General features: G+C 45.1%; 1 protein-coding gene across 1 annotated transcript in view; it reads left to right on the top strand.

Moving 5' to 3' along the window:
* LOC310843300 (uncharacterized protein) overlaps window positions 1-23802 on the top strand; it is a gene marked incomplete at its 5' end in the record, with an annotated part of 210852 nt that extends 187050 nt beyond the window's left edge. The window contains 3 exons of the mRNA XM_083736398.1: window positions 6613-6742; window positions 11992-13589; window positions 23454-23802. Of these exons, the coding sequence (XP_083592524.1) occupies window positions 6613-6742; window positions 11992-13346 (1485 nt within the window). The 3' untranslated portion in view covers window positions 13347-13589; window positions 23454-23802. The remainder of the gene's footprint in view (window positions 1-6612; window positions 6743-11991; window positions 13590-23453) is intronic.
* Between the last annotated feature and the right edge of the window lie 272 nt (window positions 23803-24074).

Raw genomic sequence — 24074 nt, 5'->3', positions numbered from 1 at the left:
CTTCCAGTCACTGAGTCTGCCTGAGTCTCGGCTGGATCCGGAAGCAGCTCAAAGTCCCACAATGTTCATCATCATCATTTTTAATTTGTATACTGTCTTTCTATCTTACAATACTCAAGGCGGTTTACAAGCTGAAGAAACAAAAAATGTACATCTTATAACAACCTAATGCAATACAAAAATGAGATAATAAAACTTAAAAATAAGCAACCGACATCAAAAAGTAACATTCCACAATTATTAGACTAGTATAAAATAATATCAACATATAAAAGTTTAAACAGAAGTCCACTCAAGAGTTACAGTAAATAATACAATAAACTATAATCAGTAAAACAATGGCAAGGCACACTACATAAAATAATACAGTACAAATTGAGAAGCAGAGACTAGAGGATGGTTCATATGGAGAGAACCTTTGGCTTACCTTATTTACTTAATATTAGGTTGGCCAAGTCCTTAGGACCTTCAGGAAACCCAAATTTCAGATTGCACTGCAGAGAGGGAGTTCTGTGTGTCTTCATTTGTTGCAAAGAAGAAGAAGATTTTTATTCATACCCCGCCCTCCCCGGCCAAGAACGGGCTCAGGGTGGCTAACACCAAACATAAAATACAGTTTAAAAAAAGCAAAGAACCAATTGATTAAAATGTAACTTAAAATACAGCTTAAAATGCAGCCTTATTTTACTGGCGACTCACAAATCAAGACCAGAAGGGGATGAAACATCAAATATTCACCAGGGTCAGCTATCCATGCTGGTCCTATATGGGCCCGTGCGAAAATTTATATGCAGGATCCCATATAAGGGGTTCCATCAAAAAAAGAAAGAGGAGGATCAGACTGAGTCCAGACGAATGGCCAGGGCCCTGGTCTCCCGTGACAGAGCGTTCCACCTGTTCAGGGCCAGTGCTGAGAAGGCCCTGGCCCTGGTTGAGGCCAACCTAGCGTCCTTGAGGCCCGAGACCTCCAAAATGTTGTTATTTATGGACCATAAGGTCCTCCATGGAGCATACCAGGAGAGGCGGTCCCGTTGGTACGAGGGTCCGAGGCCGCGAAGGGCTTTAAAGGTCAGAACCAGCACCTTAAACCTGACCCTGTACTCCACCAGGAGCCAGTGCAGCTGGTAAGATAAAAGATAAAATCCCACCAGACATCATGGGACTTGTACAGGGTCATCCGAGCCTTTGGCAGCAAGTAATTTATAATTTATTTTTTCAGCTAATGCTGAAATCCACATATTTCTATACCAAAGTGAAACCCGGAAATCATGTAAGGTTTTCGGTGCTGGGTAGAGGTTTGGGTGTTGGACTCTATGACCGGGGGGACCAGGGTTCGAATTCCCATCCAGCCCTGAAGCTCCCTGGGGTGACCTTGGGGAGAAAAAGGTGGGATATAAACGGAATAACTGAAATAAATAAGATTTTCTATTTTGGAGCAATGGAGGTTCTGGCAGCCGCTAGCCTCCTGGTCAAGAGTTCGTGAGAGCTGACGAAATGGCAAAGTGGCAAACCTGGAGCCCTCTCTGTGGGCACACGCACTGTAATCCCAGTTGCCCGAGCGAGGGGCCGGCCAGTCTGTTTTTCCTACTCGGGAGTAAGCTGCCTTGAGTTCAGCAGGGCCTGACTCCCAGGTCAGTAAGCGTAAAGACGGCAACATGAGAAGGGGCTGCTGGGTTGACATGTTGGCTGGGCTTTCCCATGGAAGCCAACGGAGAAACTCATTCCTTGGAGGCTGTGAGCAAAGGGCAGCCGAAGAAACGGCAAAATATAACCACCTCCACCACCACTGTGGCAACGTGCTCAGGGAAGGCGTTTGGGGAGTTAAAATGTGAAGCAAGGCAGCCATTGGGTTGATCTAGGCCAGGCCCATATCCGGAGTACATACACTCAGACACCCACTGCCCAGAGACAGGCTGATAAGGATTGCCAAGTAAGGACAGGGAAGGGTCAGGGCCAACTCCTCAGGCCCTGTCTCTAGGCAGAACTTAATGTATCTGCAGTGGTACCTCGGCTTACATACGCTTCAGGTTACAGACTCCGCTACCCCAGAAATACTACCTCAGGTTAAGAACTTTGCTTTAGAATGAGAACAGAAATCATGCAGCGGCAGCAGGAGGCCCCATTAGCTAAAGTGGTGCTTCAGGTTAAGAACAGTTTCAGGTTAAGAACGGACCTCCAGAACGAATTAAGTACTTAACCTGAGGTACCACTGTATGTGTAATGCTGTAATTTTTGACTGGATAAAGACCTGATTCAAGAATGTATTGAAGGGAAGCCTCCCCTGTTGGGAACGGCCGGACTAGGGAACTTATTCCTCCGTGCCATTGTTTGCTGACGGCAAACTTAACTTTCTTGCTTTCATTCTTCATTTGACTGGCCTGACTACTTGCTACACCACCACCCATCTGGCTGGGTTTATTTATTTATATTTATTTGTACGTGCACACGCAGTCATTATTATCTCATATTAAAAATTGGGAGAGGGTGACTCTTAGTACGGCCCTCCAGTGCACACTAGCGGCCAAAATTGTGGAACCTTCCGGACAAAATGTACAGGGGGGGGGGGAGTATTTGATCCCCTGCTAAATTTGCCCATTTGCCCTCTGACCTACCATTAAAATTATGGACTGGTCATTTCTTGGTCAGAGGACGAAGGGGCAAATTCAGGAGGGGATCAAATACTTTCCCCCCTCAGTGTATTTCGAGGTTTGATGGCTCATGACACCACTTTGTTTTGGAGTAATACCAGAGCTTTTTTCTCTGTGGGGACGCAGGGGGACGCATACCCCTAAACATTTTGTGAATTTAACGGGAGAAGAAATTCACTGTATTCATTTTCCCAGATTTGAACTGTTATTTATTCCCCCCCCCCCTGATTTTCTTGAGACAAAATGAGAGTACCCTAAACATTCTTTTTTAGAAAAAAAATCACTGAGTTATACCATAAAATCATATATCAAAGGAAAGATAATTTAATGAGGAATGTAATGCAATAACTTTTATGAAGGATTATTTATTACAACAGCAGTCATAAAGAGGAAACGTGAAAACACAGGGAAAATGAGACACGCAGGTTAAATTGCCGTGTTGACACTTTGCGATAAAATCAATGGGTTTGGGGTTGCAGTTTGGGGACTCGGTTTGTAAAAGGTTCGCCATCACTGCGCTAGAAGGAAAGGAAAGTGGGGGGGGGCGTCCCCCAAAAAGCATCTCTGGAAGTGGGAAAGAAAGAAAAGGCGGAGGGGAGAGGTGGGCACGCTGGGCTTGGCAAGGGTTAAAGGAACAGAGCTGCCTTCCTAGAGAGGACAGGAAGCAAGGGGGGTCAGGTCCTCCAGAGCCAGGGCCCCTCCCTCCCCAGTCCTTTCCTACCTCGCTGTCTCTCCTGGGATCTGGTGAGTCTCCTCTCTCTCTCTCTCTCTGGGATCTGGTGGGGGTCCCAGGGCTGCAGCAGGGGAGGAGGCCTGGGGGGCCTGATCTGCTCCTGCAGGGGGGGGGACCCCAAGTCAGGGAGAAGGAGAGGGTCCTGCCAGGGAGGGGCCAGGTCTGCCACGCTCTCCTTCCTGCAGATCAGAGAATCCCAAACTCATTTGGCCCTCCGCCCCCCTTCAGAAAAACAATGATTCTCCCACGAAATCTCATTTCTTTAAACAAAGGAGTCCGATTACACAAGAAATGTGCAAATGGTTTTCCAAAGCTGGAGGAGGAGGTGGACACTAGCCCCTCCCCCCCAAGAAAAAGGTGGGAGAGAAAGGCCAGGGATAAAGAGAGGGATCCCAGCCCAGAGTCTGGCTGCTGCATTGGGGACCAGTTTCCCAGTGTCTCCCAGGGCAGCCCCCCACGGAGGCCACTGCAGCAACCCCCTCGCACCCAGAGCAGGGCACCCCAGGACCACATCCTCTCTCTCCCAAAGGGATTGTTGCTGGAAAACCAGCTGAGCCGGAAATGGGTGCTGCTACTCACTGAGCCTCCAGGGACCTTGGCATCAGTGGCTGTGTGTGCGTTAATAGTAATAATAATAATATAAAAATAAAAAATTACCCACCTAAATTTCAAGGGAGATGTCTTTGGCCCTGCCCACTTGGCCCTCAGGGGGTTGGCCAGATACATACCTGGCCCTCAGAGCAAAGAAAAAGGGACCCCGCCCCAGGAGTCTGCCTGGAGAGTAGCAGAGAGTCTAAGTGCAAGAAAAGGAGACAGAAGCAGGGGAGTGGGGGTGGGGGGAGAGCAACTTCTGAGGACCCCCAGGTGAGGACCCCCACTACAGCCAAACATCCATTATTCAAAAGATACAAATGACTTCCTTGTCAGTCAGTTCTGACTTCATGCATTGCCTCTGTTTCTCTGTTTTGAATCCTTGTTTTTTTTCTCAGGGAAAGGATCATTTTGCAGAAATGAACCTGGATTCCTGTGAGGCAGAGAGGCCTCTGTTGGACACCAGAGAGAGGCCACTGGGTAAGGAGGAAGGTGGCCTTTCTCCGTTTGGTCTTATTCTGTTGGTTTTCCAACTCATCTGTGGGTTCTTTTCATCTTTTTTTTGGGGGGGGGGGCTTTTGGGATCCAGGGCCCAGAGGAAAGGAGATGTATTTCTGCATAACTAACATATGAAATGGGCGCAAACGTTGAAATGCTCTCAGCGGGTGAGGCTTTCTCAAAGGCCCATCTGTATTAGAGATGCCCTGTTTCACCTGTGAGAGAAGCAGGCACTCCTGGCGTCCTGCTTACCTTTTTTCTCTTGCAGGTGACAGAATGATACCAGCAAAACCTCCTGATCCGCCTTTTCATGGGGGCAGAAGGGAAGCAGCGGCTGTGGAACCAGATCAGGTCAGGGGAAGCTGCCTTGTGGGGACAGAGGCCGAGGGATGGAGCAATGTCATGGACTGGTTGGGCACAGAGGAATGGTGGGAGGAAGCAGCCGGGGAACCAGGAAGGGAAGATGGCTCAGAGCCGAAGGAGTGGAGGATGAGCGGTCAGAGGGAGAAGAGGGAGAAGCCTGGGAAGAGGAGGTGTCAGAAGCTGGAATGGTAACAGGGCTTAGTGGGCTGGGAGACTCTGTGGCAGAATGCAGTGCAGAATCAGAGGCAGAAGAGGAAGGAGACGAGTGGGCAGAGGGAGGGCGAGAGGCTGAGGTGAGTCAGGAGAAGGAGGAGCCACCGGGGGCTCCCTCTCCTTCTGCCAGAAGCCCCCCTCCCTGCTTGTCTCTCAGAGCCAGGAGATGTCTGACAATGGAGGAGCAAAGGCAGGCTGCACACTGGCGCACTGTTCGATCACTTGCCAGAAACCCCAGAGAGGAGGGGACTTAGAAAGCTGTCGGGAGCCGGCGGCCTTCATTCTCTGCAACTGATTTCATTGAGGAAGATGCTCAGGGAATGAGCTGCTGTTCTCATTAGGTCTGAAACTCAGCCAAGTCTGCGAATATCGTGTTCTTGCTGATAAAGAGTTAACTCCAGCTGTGAACTGTGGGATTTCCTGCCTATTTAACTCTGCTATACCAGCCTTCTGAACGTCACCACTACGATTCATCAGTAATTGCTGTTTTCATAGACTCCTAGAGTTGAAAGGGACCCCAAGGGTCACCAAGTCCCACCCCCTGCATTGCAGGAGTCTCGGCCAAGACAGATGGCCATCCAGACTAGGCTTCTTGTATTTCTATGTTGATCATTGAATGCTAAAATTTCTAAGAAGTGTACAAATGAGAACAAATAGTGTCCAGCATTCACCTAACCAGCCCCATCAGCTGCAAAATGGGGCCTGCCCCCCATCCCTCCCCCTCTCCACGCCTCCCTGAACCCCTTGGCTGTAGGGCATTGGGAGGGAATTCCCCAGAACAACTCACGAGGAGAGGAGAAAGTGGATCCTTTCATCAGGCAAACTGGAATGCTTGGGTAGGCAGAATGATTCGAAAACCACAAGGTGGAGTTCCACCTATTTGCACAAAGTCGAATACCCATAGTGTAAGAGAGTCTCGATAACGAGATTCCTTCCAGTAGCACCTTAAAGACCAACTAAGTTAGTTCTTGGTATGAGCTTTTGTGTGCATGCACACTTCTTCAGATACACCTTCTTGTATTTGAAGAAGTGTGCATGCACACGAAAGCTCATACCAAGAACTAACTTAGTTGGTCTTTAAGGTGCTACTGGAAGGAATTTTTTTTTGTTTTGACTATGGCAGACCAACACGGCTATCTATCTGTAATCGATAACGAGAGTACTTGATTAAAAGCAAGATTTGTTGCAAAACAAACGAAGTTCATCGGAGCGGCAAGCATGGCCATCCTTCCATAAACAAAGATGTCTCTTCTAAGGAGGGGGCTTCCAGTGAGCCCAGAAGCAGCCAAACTTCCATGGTCTTTCCTGCTCTCTAAATTGCTTTCTTTTCTAACTGTTGTGTTTTGTTCTCCACTGACCCTCAGGCAGGCTGCAGGCTGACTCTCTGAACTCTTGTTTTCAGTTTCCATTCCAAAGGGAGGGGAGTTGACTCCCGTGTAACCCTCTCTCTCCCTGGCTGCTCCTTCCCTGGGAGCTGGCTCATTCATGTCACACACACAACCGAGTTTTCTGTAGCGGATCATATTTCTGCTGTCTCAGAGGAGGACTTTTCCCTTTTTCTTTCAGGGTCCAGTGTGCTTGGAAGATGCTGCTGTTCGTTTCACGGATGAGGAGTGGGCGTTGCTGGATCCTGACCAGAGAGCTCTGCATATGGACGTCAGGGGGGAGGAGAATCGTGGGATTGTGGCCTCTCTTGGTAAGGCTCCCTGTGGAATCGTCCTATCTGCCTGGAAATTCAAAAAATGCCTCTGTGATGAGCCTCATCTATTTTCACAGAGCTCAACAGTGTCCCCTACAACCCGTGGGATCCTAACACCCCCATCATCATCATCATCGTCATCTTTATTATTTATACCCCGCCTATCTGGCTGGGTATAATCTGCTGGGTTGAACAACAAATTACGATTCTTTCTGTGAACAGTCTTCGTCCAGTCCTGCCTTTTTATACCATGATCGGGCTGGGCTGGGCTGCCCAGGCCATCTTAAATGTCAGCTTCAGAGTTGTTGGGAAAGATAAGTAACCTCTGTCAGGTTTTCTGTTTTTGCTCCTGTCAATCTTGGGTTAACCAAAGAGACAGCTGGCATTGGGGATGGAGGGGCTGCCATGACTAGGCCAAACAAAATCCATCCCAGAGAACAGGCAGGCTTTTCGAATCTCAGATAATACTAGTAAAAATAGTGATAATAGTAATACTAATAGTAATAGTAATAATAATAATAATAATAATAATAATAATAAAAAAAATTTTCATACCCTGCCCATCTGACTGGGTTTCCCCAGCCACTCTGGGCAGCTCCAAGCAGCTCCAAGATTACAACCACGATGAAACATCCAATATTAAAATCTTCCCTAAACAGGGCTGGCTTCAGATGTCTTCTAAAAGTCTGATAGTTGTTTATTTCATTAACATCTGATGGGAGGGCACTCCACAGGGCGGGCACCACTACCAAGAAAGCCCTCTGCCTGGTTCCCTGTAACCTCACTTCTCTCTGGCAGGGAACCACCAGAAGGCCCTCGGAGCTGGACCTCAGTGTCTGGGCTGAACGATGGGGGTGGAAACGCTTCTTTGGGTATACTGGGCCAAGACCGTTTAGGGCTTTCAAGGTCGGCACCAACACTTTGAATTGTGCTCGGAAACGCACTGGGAGCCAGTGTAGGTCTTTCAGGTCTGGTGTTATTTGGTCTCAGCCTGCATACCAAATGGAGCTGGTAGACAGCTGCCCTAGACACTGAATTGACCTGCACCTCCATGGACAGCTGTGTGTCCAAAAAGGAAAAAGCGAGGGAGAGGGGGTGAAGAAAAGAAAAGAAAAGAAAAGAAAAGAAAAAGGAATCAAAGTATGAATAGAGTAAAAAACATAGTAATATTTCATATTTCAGTCAGCAAAGAAAAGAAACTTGCGACTATACCCATTGTACTAATTTTCACATAAACTGTTATTTACACAGTTACACAACGTTGTTTTTTGTTAACTTAATTTAACTTTATCTGACATGTACTTTGTATTACAAGGCTCCTTCAATATCTGCCAGAAAACCTTTACTATTCCAGTACCCTCTGAGGTATTCCTTAATTATTAACCAATCCTTATTTACTTCTTCTATTGTATTTCCTCTTATTGACCCCGTTCTCCTTGCTAATTGTAAGTACTCTATCAATGTGGCTTGCCATTCAATGTTTGAGGGGATGATGTCGTGTTTCCTTTTTCTTCTCTTAAAATCCTTGCTGCAATTGAGGCATACATGAATAGTGGTCTGTATTTCTTTTGGATTTCTGGTGTCATAAGACCTAATAGGAATGCCTCAGGTTTTTTAGGGAATGAAATCTTAAACATTTTCTTTAACTCATTGCAGATGGTATCCCAAAAATCTTTAATCTTGTCACATTCCCACCACATATGCATGTAAGTTCCATTTCTTTTTTTGCATCTCCAACATAAGTCTGACCTGTTCTTATATATTTTGGCTAGTGTTGCTGGTGTCAAGTGCTGTCTATATAACATTTTCAAAACATTTGATGTCAACTCTCCACAGTTTTTCCCACTGACTCATGTATATATTGTGGCCTAAATCTTGTGCCCAGCGAATCATAGATTCTTTCACTTTCTCCTCCTTTACCTCACAATCCAGGAGGAGGTTGTACATTTTCAAAATATATTTGTTCTTGGATTGAAGGAGTCCTTTTTCAAATTTGGAAGTTTCATTTGCAAATCCTTTTTTTATTATCTAAACTAAATCTTTCGTTTAATTGGAAATATTGCAGCCAATCTGTTAAATATGTTCTAATTTTACCAAATTCTTTCAACTTTAGTTTGTTGTTATTTTCCTCCAGGATCATTCTCTACGTTGCCCAATCGCTTTGCATATTCTTTTTCTTAATGGCTATGGCTTCCAATGGGGAGGTTCACCAGGGGGTTTTGGGTTCTAAGAGATCTTTATATTTGTTCCATATCTTATATAGTGATTTTCTTACAATATGATTCAAAAAACCCATGTGGACCTTCACTTTATCATATATCATATAAGCATGCCATCCAAAGTGATTGTCTAAGTCAACTAAATCTGTATCTTTCAAAACTATCCACTCGTTGATCCATACTAGCCCAGCTGCAGCACGATACAATTCCAGATCCAGTAGAGCAAATCCTCCTCTCTGCTCTTGGTCTATTAAGATTTGATGTTTAATTCTTGGTTTTTTGCCACACCAAATAAATCTCGCAATGTCCCTTCTCCAGTTTTTAAAACAATTCATACCTCCCAAAATTGGGATAGTTTGAAACAGGAACATCAGTTTTGGCAAGACTGATCAAAATAACAGAAATTTTACCCCAAAAGGAGAGGTGAAGCCTGCTCCAGATTTCCAGGTGCCTCTTGATCAACTTCCATAACTTTACATAATCATCTTGATATAGATGAATACATTTATTTGACAGCCAAATCCCCAAGTATTTTACTTTTTTCCTTACCTCTAGACTAGTAAGTTCCTGTAACTCCAGTTTTTCATCTGAGCACATATTTTTAACTAAGAGGTTGGTTTTCTTTTTGTTAATTTTAATACCTGCCAATATTCCAAATTCATTAATTAAATCTATTGCTAATGGGATACCTTCTTTGGGGTCTTCAGTTGTTAATATCACATCATCCACATAGGCTCTAATTTTATGTTTTTCCCCAGTCTTAAATCCCTTTATTCTTCCTTCCTTCCTCAGTTCATTTAGCAGGGTTTCCAGCACCAATATGAATAGGAGAGGGGAAAGGATACGCCCTTGTCTCATGCCTTTCATAATATCAATACTCTCTGTGAGTATTTTTTGTTGTTATTGTTTAGTCGTTTAGTCGTGTCCGACTCTTCGTGACCCCATGGACCAGAGCACGCCAGGCACTCCTGTCTTCCACTGCCTCCTGCAGTTTGGTCAAACTCATGTTGGTTGCTTCGAGAACACTGTCCAACCATCTCTGTCCTCTGTCGTCCCCTTCTCCTTGTGCCCTTCATCTTTCCCAGCATCAGGGTCTCTTCCAGGGAGTCTTCTCTTCTCAGGAGGTGGCCAAAGTCTTGGAGCCTCATGATTGGCAAGGATCTGTCCTTCCAGTGAGTACTCAGGGCTGATTTCCTTAAGAATGGATGGGTTTGATCTTCTTGCAGTCCATGGGACTCTCAAGAGTCTCCTCCAGCAGTCTTCTCTTCTCATGAGGTGGCCAAAGTATTGGAGCCTCAGCTTCACGATCTGTCCTTCCAGTGAGAACTCCGGGCTGATTTCCTTAAGAATGGATACGTTTGGATAATAAATCTATTTATTAATCTTTTGATTTGTCTTTTTCTTGATCTGCCAAGCCAGTAGTTTCCCTGGTTTATTGGCATTTTCAAAGTTTCTGCTTTTTAAGATGTTTAAGTTACAATCAATTTCTTGTTCTAATATAGAGGCGTATTCTGCTCTTAATAATTTGATTTCTTTAGAGATTTGTTCATTACTAAGGTCCTTGGTCAGCTCCTTTTCTTTCTTTTTTATTTCCTCCAGTAAATCTGCTTTATTTTTTTCTCTTTTCCTTTTTTGAATTGTGCTCTGTTGGGTAATATAACCCCTGATGACGGCCTTACATGTGTCCCATGCCACCACTTTCTCAGTTCCCTTATTATTGTTGCTCTCAAAGAATTCCTTTTAACACTTTTGTTAGAGGTATCGGTTGGTTGCTCGAGAGCAATAAGGCAATATGCTTCAATAGTCTGTTTTAAAAGTTTCTTATTGATGATAAAAAACCGTTAGAATGCAGAGCGCCTCTATTCCGTGTCTTGCTCATTCACTGGCATGATCTGAGAGTGGGTGGTCCCTAAACCTTCCCCAGCAGAGTAGTTTCTTGATGCCCAGTCTGCGCCTCCCCTCTCTGCGCAGAAGCCTACTGCACAAGGAAGGTGTGGGTAACGGGGGACCTCTCTCTTCCCCGCTTTGCTCAGGCAAGGTGTCCTGGCACCGCCTCGCCTCCTCCGAGCCCTGCATCTCCTCTCCACTAGAGGCGTGGCTACCTTCCTCCTCTGAGGAAGTGCTGCTTCCCACAATCTTTGGGGGCTCCTTGTAATCCATCCAGCTTTTCTCCTCTCGCCCCTGAGCCGATGGCGGTTCCCTGACAACTTTCTCACCTCTTGAAATTATTTTTTCATCATTTAGAAGGGATTCATCTAATCTCCATCTTTTCGGCCCTTCCCTCCCTTTCCCTCTCAGTTTTAGTAGCATTGAGTTATGGTCTTAAAGTGTTTTTGACTGGATTTCCACTGCTTCAATTTGTTCTACTAAATCCTTGGAGATCCAAATGGCATCAGTTCTACTGGCCGATTTGTTTGACTCAGAGAAATATGTATAAGCTTTTTTGTTTGGGTATTTATGTCTCCAACTATCAATTAAATCTAGGTGTTCTATCATAGCTATGAAACGGCACAGAAGTCCCCCCCCCTTTCCTTTATTCCATCCTGCAGATCTATCCAGTTCTGGATTACATACCCCATTCAGGTCTCCCATCAGTATTAGTTTCTCTCCTATATACTGTATCAGTATCTCTTCTAAACCTTTATAAAATTTTGCTCTTTTTTCATTTGGGGCATATATCCCAATTATCATAAAAGATTCCCCTTGTGATTTTTATCTTAATTATTACTATCCTTCCATTTGCATCTTTATATATTAGCTTTGGCTCCAAGTTAGGTTTTACGTATATCACCATACCTCTTTTTTTCTTTTTCTTTTTTTTTTTTTGTCTGCTATTATAAATTCTGACCCTAGTTTTGGATTTATCAACACTCTTGTGTGTTTTTTATTTATATGCGTCTCTCGGATACATGCTATATCTAAATTCTGTTTTTCCACTATGCGTTCTACCTTGTTTCTTTTCTTTTTATCATTCAATCCTTTTATATTCCATGATAGTATTTTTAGATTCATTTGTTTCCATTGCAGATTGTGAAAAATTGGAAATCAAGAACAAGGGTGACCATGAGAAAATCCCCAGAGAGGAGAAGCCACATAAAAATTTGGAGTGTGGAGAGAGCTGCAATCAGAGCTCCCATTCCATTTCCCACCAAATAAATCTCATTAGAAAGAAACCCTACCAGTGCATGGAATGTGGAAAGAGCTTCAGCCAGTGCTCCTCTCTCACTTCCCATCAAAGAATTCATACTGGGGAGAAACCCTATGAGTGTGTGGAATGTGGAAAGAGCTTCAGTCAGAGCTCCAATCTCACTTGCCATCAAAGAATTCATACGGGGGAGAAACCCTATCAGTGTGTGGAATGTGGAAAGAGCTTCAGTCAGTGCTCCTCTCTCACTTCCCATCACAGAATTCATACTGGGGAGAAACCCTATCAGTGCTTTGAATGTGGAAAGAGCTTCAGGAAGAGCTCCCATCTCACTTCCCATCAAAGAATTCATACAGGGGAGAAACCCTATCAGTGCATGGAATGTGGAAAGAGCTTCATGGATAGCTCCTCTCTCACTTCCCATCACAGAATTCATACAGGGGAGAAACCCTATCAGTGCATGGAATGTGGAAAGAGCTTCAGTACAAAAGACTCTCTCATATCTCATCAAAGAATTCATACAGGGGAGAAACCCTATCAGTGTGTGGAATGTGGAAAGAGCTTTAGTCAGAGCTCACATCTTACTTCCCATCACAGAATTCATACAGGGGAGAAACCCTATCAGTGCATGGAATGTGGAAAGAGCTTCAGTACAAAGGACTCTCTCATATCTCATCAAAGAATTCATACAGGGGAGAAACCGTATCAGTGTGTGGAATGTGGAAAGAGCTTTAGTCAGAGCTGCAGTCTCACTTCCCATCAAAGAATTCATATGGGGGAGAAACCCTATCAGTGTGTGGAATGTGGAAAGAGCTTCAGTCAGAGGTCCAATCTCACTTCCCATCAAAGAATTCATACAGGGGAGAAACCCTATCAGTGCTTTGAATGTGGAAAGAGCTTCAGGGAGAGCTCCTTTCTCACTTCCCATCAGAGAATTCATACAGGGGAGAAACCCTATCAGTGCATGGAATGTGGAAAGAACTTCAGTACAAAGGACTCTCTCATATCTCATCAAAGAATTCATACAGGGGAGAAACCGTATGAGTGTGTGGAATGCGGAAAGAGCTTTAGTCAGAGCCACAGTCTCACTTCCCATCAAAGAATTCATACAGGCAAGAAACCATATCAGTGCATGGAATGTGGAAAGAGCTTCAGTCAGAGATCCAATCTCACTTCTCATAAAAAAACTCATAGTGAGGAGAATCATAGGATCGTAGAATTGTGGAGTTGGAAGTGAGCTCTGGTGTAATCTAGTCCACGCCATGTGAAGCAGGCATCGCAGCTAAAGCATCCATGACAGGTGACCATCCAACTTCATAAAACCTCAAAGGATGGAGATCCCAGCACCTTCCAAGGGAGTCCATTCCACTAACAGCTTTTGCTGTCAAAAGTTCTACCTCATGTTTAGTCAGAAACCTCTGTTCTTTTAACTTGAAGTCATTGGTTGATGTCCTACCCTCTGGAGCAGGAAGAAAAAAAGGTTTGCTCTATCTTCCATTATTTATAGTTTTATTGTGTATTTTGTGTTTTTATAGTGTGATTTTATGTTGTGATCATTCTGAGACCTATGGGATTAGGGTGGTATACAAATTCAATCAAATCAATCAATAAATCAATAGATTCTTGGCTGCCATCCTCTGTACATGTTTCAACTTGTTGATATCCTTTTTATTATTTATAAACCTCATGTTCTGCCCTTCATCCGAGGATTTCAGTAATGGTTCTTCGCCATCCTGGGATGAAGTGACAAGTGAGATGCCACATGATTCTGTCCTGGGCCCATTGTTGCTCAACTTCTTTATAAAAAAATTGGGTGGAGGAATTCAGGGGATGCTGATGAAATTTTCAGGTGAACCAAACTGGGAGAAGCAGCTAATGCCACAAAAGACAGAATTGGGATTCAAAATGACCTTAATGGATTGGAGAACCGGGCCCAAGCTCACAAAATGAATTTCAGTAGGGAGAAAAGTAAAGCTTTGCACTTAGGCAGGAAGAACCAAATGCACCAATATAAGACGGGGGTTTGATGGACAACAGAGTCTGGGGATGCAGTGCCTGAGAATTCCACCAGAGGGCCAGAGCCTCTCTGATTGGCTACCTTGACAGAGGGAAGGGGATGGAGCCAGGACTTTGGGCAGGACAATAAAAGGGAGAGAGTTGGAGAGGGCTGGATTTGAGATGGGAGAGAGGGTTGGATGGAGGGAGAATGGCTCTGATCATCTGTGAGGAGAATATAGAGCCAGGGGAATATCTATAGAGTCAGACTTGTCAGTTTGCATTTCTTAGTACAGAAAGTATTGATCTGATTGGACACGACTAAACAACAAAAAACTACAAGCCTATCTCTCTGCTAAACAATGACTACAAATGGTTTGCAAATATACCATGTTGTTGTTGTTGTTGTTGTTGTTATCGTTTAGTCGTGTCCGACGCTTTGTGAACCCATGGACTAGAGCATGCCAGGCATTCCTGTCTTCCACTGCTTCCCGCAGTTTGGCCAAACTCATGTTTGTAGCTTCGAGAACACTGTCCCACCATCTCCTCCTCTGTCATCCCCTTCTCCTTGTGCCTTCCATCTTTCCCAAGATCAGGGGCTTTTCCAGGGAGACTTCTCTTCTCATGAGGTGGCCAAAGTCTTGGAGCCTCAGCTTCAGGATCTGTCCTTCTAGTGAGCGCTCAGGGCTGATTTCCTTAAGAATGGATTGGTTTGATCTTCTTGCAGTCCATGGGACTCTCAAGAGTCTCCTCCAGCACCATAATTCAAAAGCATCAATTCTTCGGTGATCAGCCTTCTTTATGGTCCAGCTCTCACTTCCATTGATCACTACTGGGAAAACCATGGCTTGAACTATACGGACCTTTGTTGGCAAGGTGATGTCTCTGCTTTTTAAGATGCTGTCTAGGTTTGTCATTGCTTTCCCCCCAAGAAGCAGGCGTCTGTTAATTTCGTGACTGCTGTCACCATCTGCAGTGATCATGGAGCCCAAGAAAGTAAAATCTCTCACTGCCTCCATTTCTTCCCCTTCTATTTGCCAGGAGGTGATGGGCCCAGTGGCCATGATCTTTGTTTTTTTGATGTTGAGCCTCAGACCATATTTTGTGATCTGCTCTTTCACCCTCATTAAAAGGTTCTTTAATTCATCCTCACTTTCCGCCATCAAGGTTGTGTCATCTGCATATCTGAGGTTGTTGGTATTTCTTCCAGCAATCTTAATTCCAGTTTGGGATTCATCCAGCCCAGCCCAGGATTGCAGTAAAATTAAAATGTTTTGGGAAATGATATATAATGAAAACGTTCCATTCAACATTTGTGAAAAAGCCTGAAGCTTTCTTATTAGGGATTGAGGGGAAAGACCTGCCAAAGAAATTAAAAAATATTTTTATGTATGCGACAACAGCAGCAAGAGTCTTCATAGCACAAGGGTGGAAGAATGAGGAAATCCTGACGAAAGAACTGTGGCAAGAAAAACCGATGGACTATGCGGAATTGGCAAAATTGACACACAAACTACGTGACAAGGATAATTGTGATTTCAAAGACGAATGGGAACCTTTTATGAAATATTTGAAGAAACAACAAAATGAACTGGACTCTTTGGCAGGTTTTGAATAAATATTCACAAACTCTTTATTGTAATATATAGATAGATAATTTGTGGATTTTTACAATTTTATAACATGCAGATAGAAATATGTGTTGAGAAACCAGTGAAAGGAGCTGAGGGAAGTCTGGGGGTGGGGTGCGAGGGGGGTCTTCTGTTTAGAGGGGGAATGGAGGGGGGGACAATGTGGATGATGTGTTTTTGTTGAAACTATTGTGTTGAAATTTCTAATATATATATTTTTTAAAGGAAATCTTGAAAGTATACTGCATAAGGATTATTCTGAGTGGTTTAGATTAACTGATTATCTGATTAATGATGTATGGAAAGTAGAATTATCATCACTTGAACATAGTAGAATACCACAATATCTATGATGTGCGATGTTACGCCTTTACCTATGATTGTTAATGATAGATTTTGGGTTCCTTATTTTCTTTCTCATAAGTTGTTATGTTCTAATGTTTTGAATCATAAGGATAATGTTATGACTGAAATCTCTAGGTGTGAAAAATGGGGGAAAGGATATGTCTGCCCACCACATTTTGGACAAAGTGAACATTGTGTGTTTGATGTTAGTGATGGAATCTGTCAATTACAAAAGATGAGTAATGATACTTTTATTCAAGATACTGGGATTGGATGCTTACGTGTTACTACTGTGGACCCTGAATTGTGGTCAGATGGAACTCTCACTGGAATTGATAAACATCAGGAATGCAAATGTAACCTGTAGTGATGTTGGGAAATCTACATAACCTATGTGCAAAATTTGAGAACTGGAAATATTGTGTCGGAAACGATTAAGGATTCTGTGTATTTGCCATTAAACCTACACAGTTTTGATATTTCTATAGGACCAGACTATCAGAAGTTAATGACATTGTTTTTGCATAATGATCAAATACGAAAACACTTGAAACAACATGCTTAGAATACAAAAAAGGCATTTCTAAAAATACAATATGAAAATGGAAAATTTCAACAAATTGCTGATGAAGAATCTAGCTTTACTGAATATCATTTGTGAGAGATATTTAAAGGCTATTCTCCAAAGACGTCTGCTTTCTTACATCTATTGAAACACCCTATTGTGATTATTCTGTTGATAGTATTCAGTGTAATTGGATATGCATTTTGCTTAAATGCTTAAAGAATCTGCAGACACGGTTGAATTCTGTCTTAGAATATTTGCATATTGATTTTAAAGTGAAATATAAATAAATTTACACATCAAGAGGGGGAATATGTAATGAATGGCATGGTTTGTATGGGCCTAAGATGGCTGAAGAACACCACAAAATGGATGCAGTTGATGAACTATCAGTGAACGGCGTTGGTCAAAGAGCTAATGGAATGTGCATGTTCTGGCCAAAGCAGTATATTGGGAATGGTACATGCAAGGAGGCATGAAGACCAGCTATACAACATCAGTTTTGAACAGTAAGAGTTGTGATATGCCAAAAGCTACACAACATCAGTTTCAAATAATAAGAGTTGTAAAATACCAAGAACATGCCAAGGACGAAAGAATGCGAAGATTCAGATGAACAACAAGGAAAGTATACAAGGCAAGACTCTCCAATTTTAGTGTGTGTGTGTGTGAGAGAGAGAGAGAGAGAGAGTGACTGAATGCATGTTCCCCTGTCTTGTTAAATGTATTCCATGGTAATCAATAAAGTAGTACTATAGAGGAAATCCAATATTGGTTGTCTGTTGTGTTGTGCTCTCCTGGAGTAGCCTACGTTTCATCTATGTTAAACACCTAAACAGATCTAAAAGAACCTAATTGCTCTTTATACATCTTATAAGGTCTTCCATTTTTTTTCTTAAAACACTGTTCTTACCATAATTCTTGCTACAATATGAGTGTTATAACAATCCTGCCAATGTTTTTAGTTGTTCTCCAAAATAGCTTTCCCCCATCCCTTATTAAAGTTCTTGTCTTCTGGATTTCTGATCCTCCTGGTCATTTTCGCCATTTCAACATAGTCCATCATCTTCATTAAGCATTCTTCTTTAGTAGCGACTTTTTCTTTCTTCCATCTCTGGGCTATAAGTATCTGCGCTGCTGTCGTTGCATACATAAATAATCTTTTCTGATCCATTGGTATTTCTGCACCTAAAAGTCCTAGTAAAAATGCTTCTGGTTTTCCCACAAAGGTTATTCTAAACATTCTGGTGAATTCAAGATGGTTCTCGAAGCTTCTCTGTGTTTGAGAAACAAGAAGCAAAAGGTTCCTGATGTTTGGGTTATTCCTTCATGAGAAGCTGAGTGCAGCTGGTTTAGACTGGTTCTGTTATCTCTTTCTGTCGACTATAATATGCTGACTATCATAGTGAGGACAGAAGGAGCCAAGGTTTCACCCTGGGACAATCTGCATGGCAAGCAGGTGGTTTGGTGTGGAGCTAGGGGGCTTCCCCATATTTTGCTGGCCTTTCTTGTGTTGTTTAGTCATTTAGTGGTGTCCGACTCTTCGTGACCCCATGGATCAGAGCACGCCAGGCACTCCTGTCTTCAAAACTCCATGGACAAAGACAACAGGCCTTTCTACATTATGCTATTAGCAATCGTGATGATTTACTCAACTGAATTAGCAACTCGGCATTTCTGAGAGGGGAAACGGTATAGTTTTGCATATTGGTTTTTAGATAATGCATAAAAAGAAAATATTTATCATTTAGTATTAGTTTGTGAGACATCCGGAGGGTGGCAACACAAGAACAGGCTTTTCAGTGGTGGCTTCTTGTATGTGGAATGCTCTTCACCTGTCATCTTGATTAAATATATTTAGGCACCAGGCCAGAATATTTCTCTTCTCTAGTTGATTAACATCCTATGGCTTTTTAAATGTGTGAGTAGTGGGGGAGGGGGTGTTTTTATTGTGATTATTATGGTATGTATTTTGGTGGTTTTATATTGCAAACCACCATGTGATCCTCAGATGAAGGACGACATAGAAATTTAACAAATAATATATAAAATAATAAACTACCGGGTGGAATTGGTGTTATGTGTCACCTGTGGTAGTGCGTTTTCACTGATTGAAGCAGTCAACTGGGCACATGTGGGGTAAGGATCTCATGGGCAGACTGGCACCAAGTTGTTGAGAATCCTGTACATTCCTGACAGGTTTTGGGGAGCCCAGTGGGGCTTCAAAGGCTGATCACAGGGTCTGGGTTGGTTCATATGGAGAGAGGTGGGCCTTGAGGTATGGCAGTCTTGAGCCATTTAAGGCTTTATAGGTCAAAACCAGCACTCTGAAGTTGGCCCAGAAACTGCGCGGCCTCTGAAGTCGGGCAAAGATCAGTGTAATATGTTCAAACCATTTTACTCAAGTGAGCAACCTGGCCACCGAATTCTGCACCAACTGAAGTTTTTGAACAGTCTTCAGAGGCAGCCCTACATATAAGGCATTGTGGTAATCTAACCTACAGGTTACCAGAGTATAGATGAAAGAATACAGGCTATCCCTGTCTAGATAGGGGTGCAGCTGGGCCACCGGCAAAAGCTGATGGAAGGCATTGCAACCCACTGCGACCACCTGAGCCTCGAGCAGCAGCAAAGGATCCAGGAGTCCCTCCAGGCTACAAACCTGTTCCTTCAGGTGAAGGGTAACCCCGTCAAGAGCAGGAGATCTCCCACCCATCTGGTGTGGGAAACCACCCACTAACAGGGCATCAGTCTTAATATTTTTTATTGATTTTAACATATAAATTATAATACGTACCACAACCTTTTTGGACTTCCATCAGCACCTCTGATGATCCACCGTTTTAATCACTTCTTATGCATTTCTTAACTTTATATTACCTTTAAATTTATTAACTAATCATCCTCCCCCTTATCCATTTTTGCAATGATTCCAATAATACTCCTCACAAAACTTCTTGTAAACCTACAAAGGTTGTCGCTTCAGTTTGTTGGCTCTTATCCAGTCCATTATCGAGGCAAAACACTGCTCCAGAGCATTGACCGCCTGACCTGCAGATGTCAAGGAGAAGGAGAACTGAGTGTCACCAGCAAGTTGCTGACAACGTGCCCCAGATCTCTGGATAACCCCACCTAGTGGTTTCATGTTTCTTAGGGGATAAAATCAAACCCCAAGGAACCCACATTGAAGGCTCCATGGGTCAAAGAGCACTTTCCAAAACATCACCCTGTGGAGATGCTCATCCACAAAGGACCAGGAGCACCACAAAGCGGCGTCACCCACCCCAAACTTAGACAGAGGACACCATGGCCAATGGTGATGGTATTATTATTATTATTATTATTATTATTATTATTATTATTATTAATTTGTGTACACCCATCATCATGGCAAGCTCTGTCCATGGACCAGGACCCAGGACCAGGTTCTCAGATGGGCCATCAAGTTCTTTTGTCATGTTAACACCTCTATCCCAGGCATAGCTGTCAACTTTCAGATTTGAAAATAAGGGATCAGCAGCCTCGAAGATAAGGGATCAGCAGCCTCACCTGTCCCGGGGACAGTCTATGGCAGGGGTCTGCAACCTTTAAGACAAAAAGAGCCACTTGGACCCGTTTCCGAAGAAAAAACAACAACTGGGAGCCGCAAAACCATTGCGACATTTAAAACAAATATAACACTGCATACATGGTTTCTTAGCCCAATGTTATCCTCGTCATTATAAAAATAACTTTTTTGACACTTTTTAATTATTTTTTGTTTGACCCCTCAGAATTACTCCTCCTCATAGAAATAAACGTTATATTAACAAGTTACCTTTTTTTGAGTGTGTGTTCTTCACTCCCCTTCAAAACAGTAGCTGCAAATTGCAAAACAATAGCAGCAAATCAGCCAGCAACAAAGACATGCTATATACCGTATTTTTCGCTCCATAGGACGCACTTTTCCCCTCCAAAAATGAAGGGGAAATCTGTGTGCGTCCTATGGTGCGAATGCAGGCTTTCGCTGAAGCCTGGAGAGCGAGAGGCATCGGTGCGCACCGACCCCTCTCGCTCTCCAGGCTTCAGGAAGCTATCCGCAAGCCTTGCAAGCCCGGCGGGAGTTCCCACAGGCTCACAAGGCTTGCGGGCAGCAGCCTGCAGCCCCAGCGAGTGTCCGCAAGCCTTGCGCGCCTGGCGGGAGCTCCCGCCAGGCGCGCGAGGCTTGGGGCGGCAGCCTGTTGCCCGAAGCACAGGGAGCCCTCCGGAGGGCTCCCCGTGCTTCAGGCGAGTGTCTGCAAGCCTTGCGCGCCCGGCAGGAGCTCCCGTCGGGCGCGCGAGGCTTGGGGCGGCAGCCTGCCGCCCGAAGCACAGGGAGCCCTCCGGAGGGCTCCCCGTGCTTCGGGCGAGTGTCTGCAAGCCTTGCGCGCCCGGCAGGAGCTCCCGTCGGGCGCGCGAGGCTTGGGGCGGCAGCCTGCCGCCTGAAGCACAGGGAGCCCTCCGGAGGGCTCCCCGTGCTTCGGGCGAGTGTCTGCAAGCCTTGCGCGCCCGGCAGGAGCTCCCGTCGGGCGCGTGAGGCTTGGGGCGGCAGCCTGTTGCCCGAAGCACAGGGAGCCCTCCGGAGGGCTCCCCGTGCTTCGGGCGAGTGTCTGCAAGCCTTGCGCGCCCGGCAGGAGCTCCCGTCGGGCGCGCGAGGCTTGGGGCGGCAGCCTGTTGCCCGAAGCACAGGGAGCCCTCCGGAGGGCTCCCCGTGCTTCGGGCGAGTGTCTGCATGCCTTGCGCGCCCGGCAGGAGCTCCCGTCGGGCGCGCGAGGCTTGGGGCGGCAGCCTGTTGCCCGAAGCACAGGGAGCCCTCCGGAGGGCTCCCCGTGCTTCGGGCGAGTGTCTGCAAGCCTTGCGCACCCTGCAGGAGCTCCCGCCGGGAGCTGCTGCTGCTGGGAGCCCCCACAACCCCCGAAAGAGGACTCGCTCCAGAGATCCTGGCGGCTCCCAACCCGGGGTCGCTTCACCGCGCGGGGCAACAATGAGTGAAAGGAGGCGCACTAAAAACAATGGCTCACGGGGAAGGCGGGCGCGTGCCGCTCGGCCCTTGGGGAGCCTTCCTGCTGCCGCTGCCCTGCGCCCAACTCGCGAGGAGAGTGGCGCTGCCTTCTGCTCTCCGCCGCCGCCTCACAGATGACAGCGACTGCACGGGAACAAAGGAAAATGCGCCTCCTCCCCTCGCCTCCACCCCGGAGCCGCGGCAAAGGCGTTAAAGAGCCGCATGCGGCTCCGGAGCCGCATGTTGCCGACCCCTGGTCTATGGGATATCTAACAATCCAGGATGGCAGCAGGAAGCAGCAGGAAATGGCGCTGGAATAAGGGAATTTCCCGCAAAAAAAGGGAAGGTTGACAGCTATGATCCCAGGTGAGTCCCTGGCTTGGAAAAGAAGCTTAGCCTGTATTTTTCCACTGGCCCCCGATCTTCCCTTCAGTACAGGTTATCCTGTTAATTGGATTTTAATTAACTGCCCTGCCCTGTAGGAACCTCCAACTTAAAACACTGATGTTTTGGTGTGGCAGCAAGTGTACTTTGGAACTCCCTGCCACTTGACATCAGGCAGGAGGCTTCACAGTCCACTTTGCAGCTGAGTTTGTGATAGCTACCCATTGAGGAGAGAGAAGCCAATCTCTTTCGTATATCTGAATGGATTGAGAAAGTCTGGTTTTCAGTAACTCCGATTAAGTTAACATTGCAAAAGAATGCATATAAACTGGCCTAACGGACTCATGGGGAACTGGGTATTTTGTGGGATGTTTTGAAAAAGTAAGTTTAGTGATCATTTATTTATTTATTACATAAAATGTATATATCGTTTGATTGTGAACAAAACTCTCAAGGCAGTTTACAAAAAGATACACTGAAATCATAAATAATGTCCAGCAGTACTTTGAAACATGCAAAAGTTAAAATGCTAATATTCACCTCAACTTTCTAAGCACCTGCACAGGCATGTTTTTAGCAGGTTCCCCAAAAAGGTGGGAGGGAGGCGCCTGCTTGATCTCAAGAGGCAGGGAGTTCCAAAGGGTCTGTGCTGCCATACTAAACAATTGAGGTCTTGCAACTGTGTGTGAGGAGAATCAGAACTTACAGGGTTAAACTGTTCTGAGTGACGTCTCACATTCGGAGGCGTGGCTATGTTCACATAGGGGAGTGTTTCTCTGTGTGTGTTTTTCTTTCGCTTTTGCCGGAGAAGCGGAGAGGATGCCGGCCAATTCACCGGGCTGATTTATGTTGTTATTCTACTCATTAAAGGCTATTGGAGATAAGAGAAAAGCCTGCTTTGCAGTCTGAGTTATTACCCACACAAGCAACAGCTTTCCCTGCTGTGTAAACTCTGCTAAGAGAGACAAAGAGGCTGGAAGAGGTTTTTACCGGCACGGACAGCAGTGACGCAGCTAAGAAGAGTGCCGGACGCTATTTTGGCCCCATACTGTGGAGCAGGTATTATGTGGCACCCGAAGCTGAAGCGGTCGAGTGGGCGACTGGAGTTCTCTCAATCCACTCTCTCCATGCCGTGCAGAAATTCATAACCATCCATCATAGGTTTCTCCCGTCGGACATTACCAGGATTTCAAAGGTGGAATTGTCCAACAACATTCGGGGTGTCCTGGCTTTTACTTTTTGAAATCGGGCAACCCTAGGTCACTTGGCATACAATGGAGAATCTCCTTCAGGGCTGAAGTCAAACTGTTGGAAGATTTCAGCACCTCCAATAGAAGCCGATACAGGAGAGACATGTTTAGTTGCAGCTGGGGCTGATGGAGTCATCTGTTTGTGCTGCCACAGATGCACCAGGGCATGTTGAAACGTCACCAGCCCGGGAGCTGTGCCAGCCTCCAGCCAGCCTCCCGAACATCCTGCAAAGGCGAAGCTTCGTGATCATCCCTGGCTGCCGTTCAGGAATCTTCCTCCTCCTCTCAGTCCAGGACGGTCGGACAAATGGGCAGCCTCTCATGAGGAAGCATACCAATTTCCCCTTGTACAGCAACAAAGGGAAAAGGCAGTCCTGTAGTTTCACAACTACTTTATTTACTGCAAAACAACAACAACACAAAGGACTGCATGTTTGAGCACCCAAGCTCTGTGTTTTGCCATACAACCCAGCTCTCTCCTGAGAGAGGAAGAGACTGGGAGAGACCCCTCCCAGCACACAGTGAGTCAGGCTGAGAATCCTCTCTGACTACCTGTCTCACGTTGTGAGGCAGCACATGATGTAAACAGCACCTGCTGTTTCCTGCCAGCGTGGCTACTGAAATCCCAACAGGGCATGTCTTCCCTCTGCTCTCCTCCTCCCAGAGGCCATTCCTCCTCTAGTCACCGCTATGGATACATGACCATATTGTCTGTCTCCAGGCTCTGCGGTCGTCTGTGGACTGTATCTCTCTTCCCTCACCCAAAGGAATACCT

This window comes from Podarcis gaigeae (assembly GCF_964106915.1).
Source record: "Podarcis gaigeae genome assembly, chromosome: 4".
Classification (NCBI taxonomy): Eukaryota; Metazoa; Chordata; class Lepidosauria; order Squamata; family Lacertidae; genus Podarcis; species Podarcis gaigeae.
This window is presented reverse-complemented; position numbering and strand designations above follow the sequence as displayed.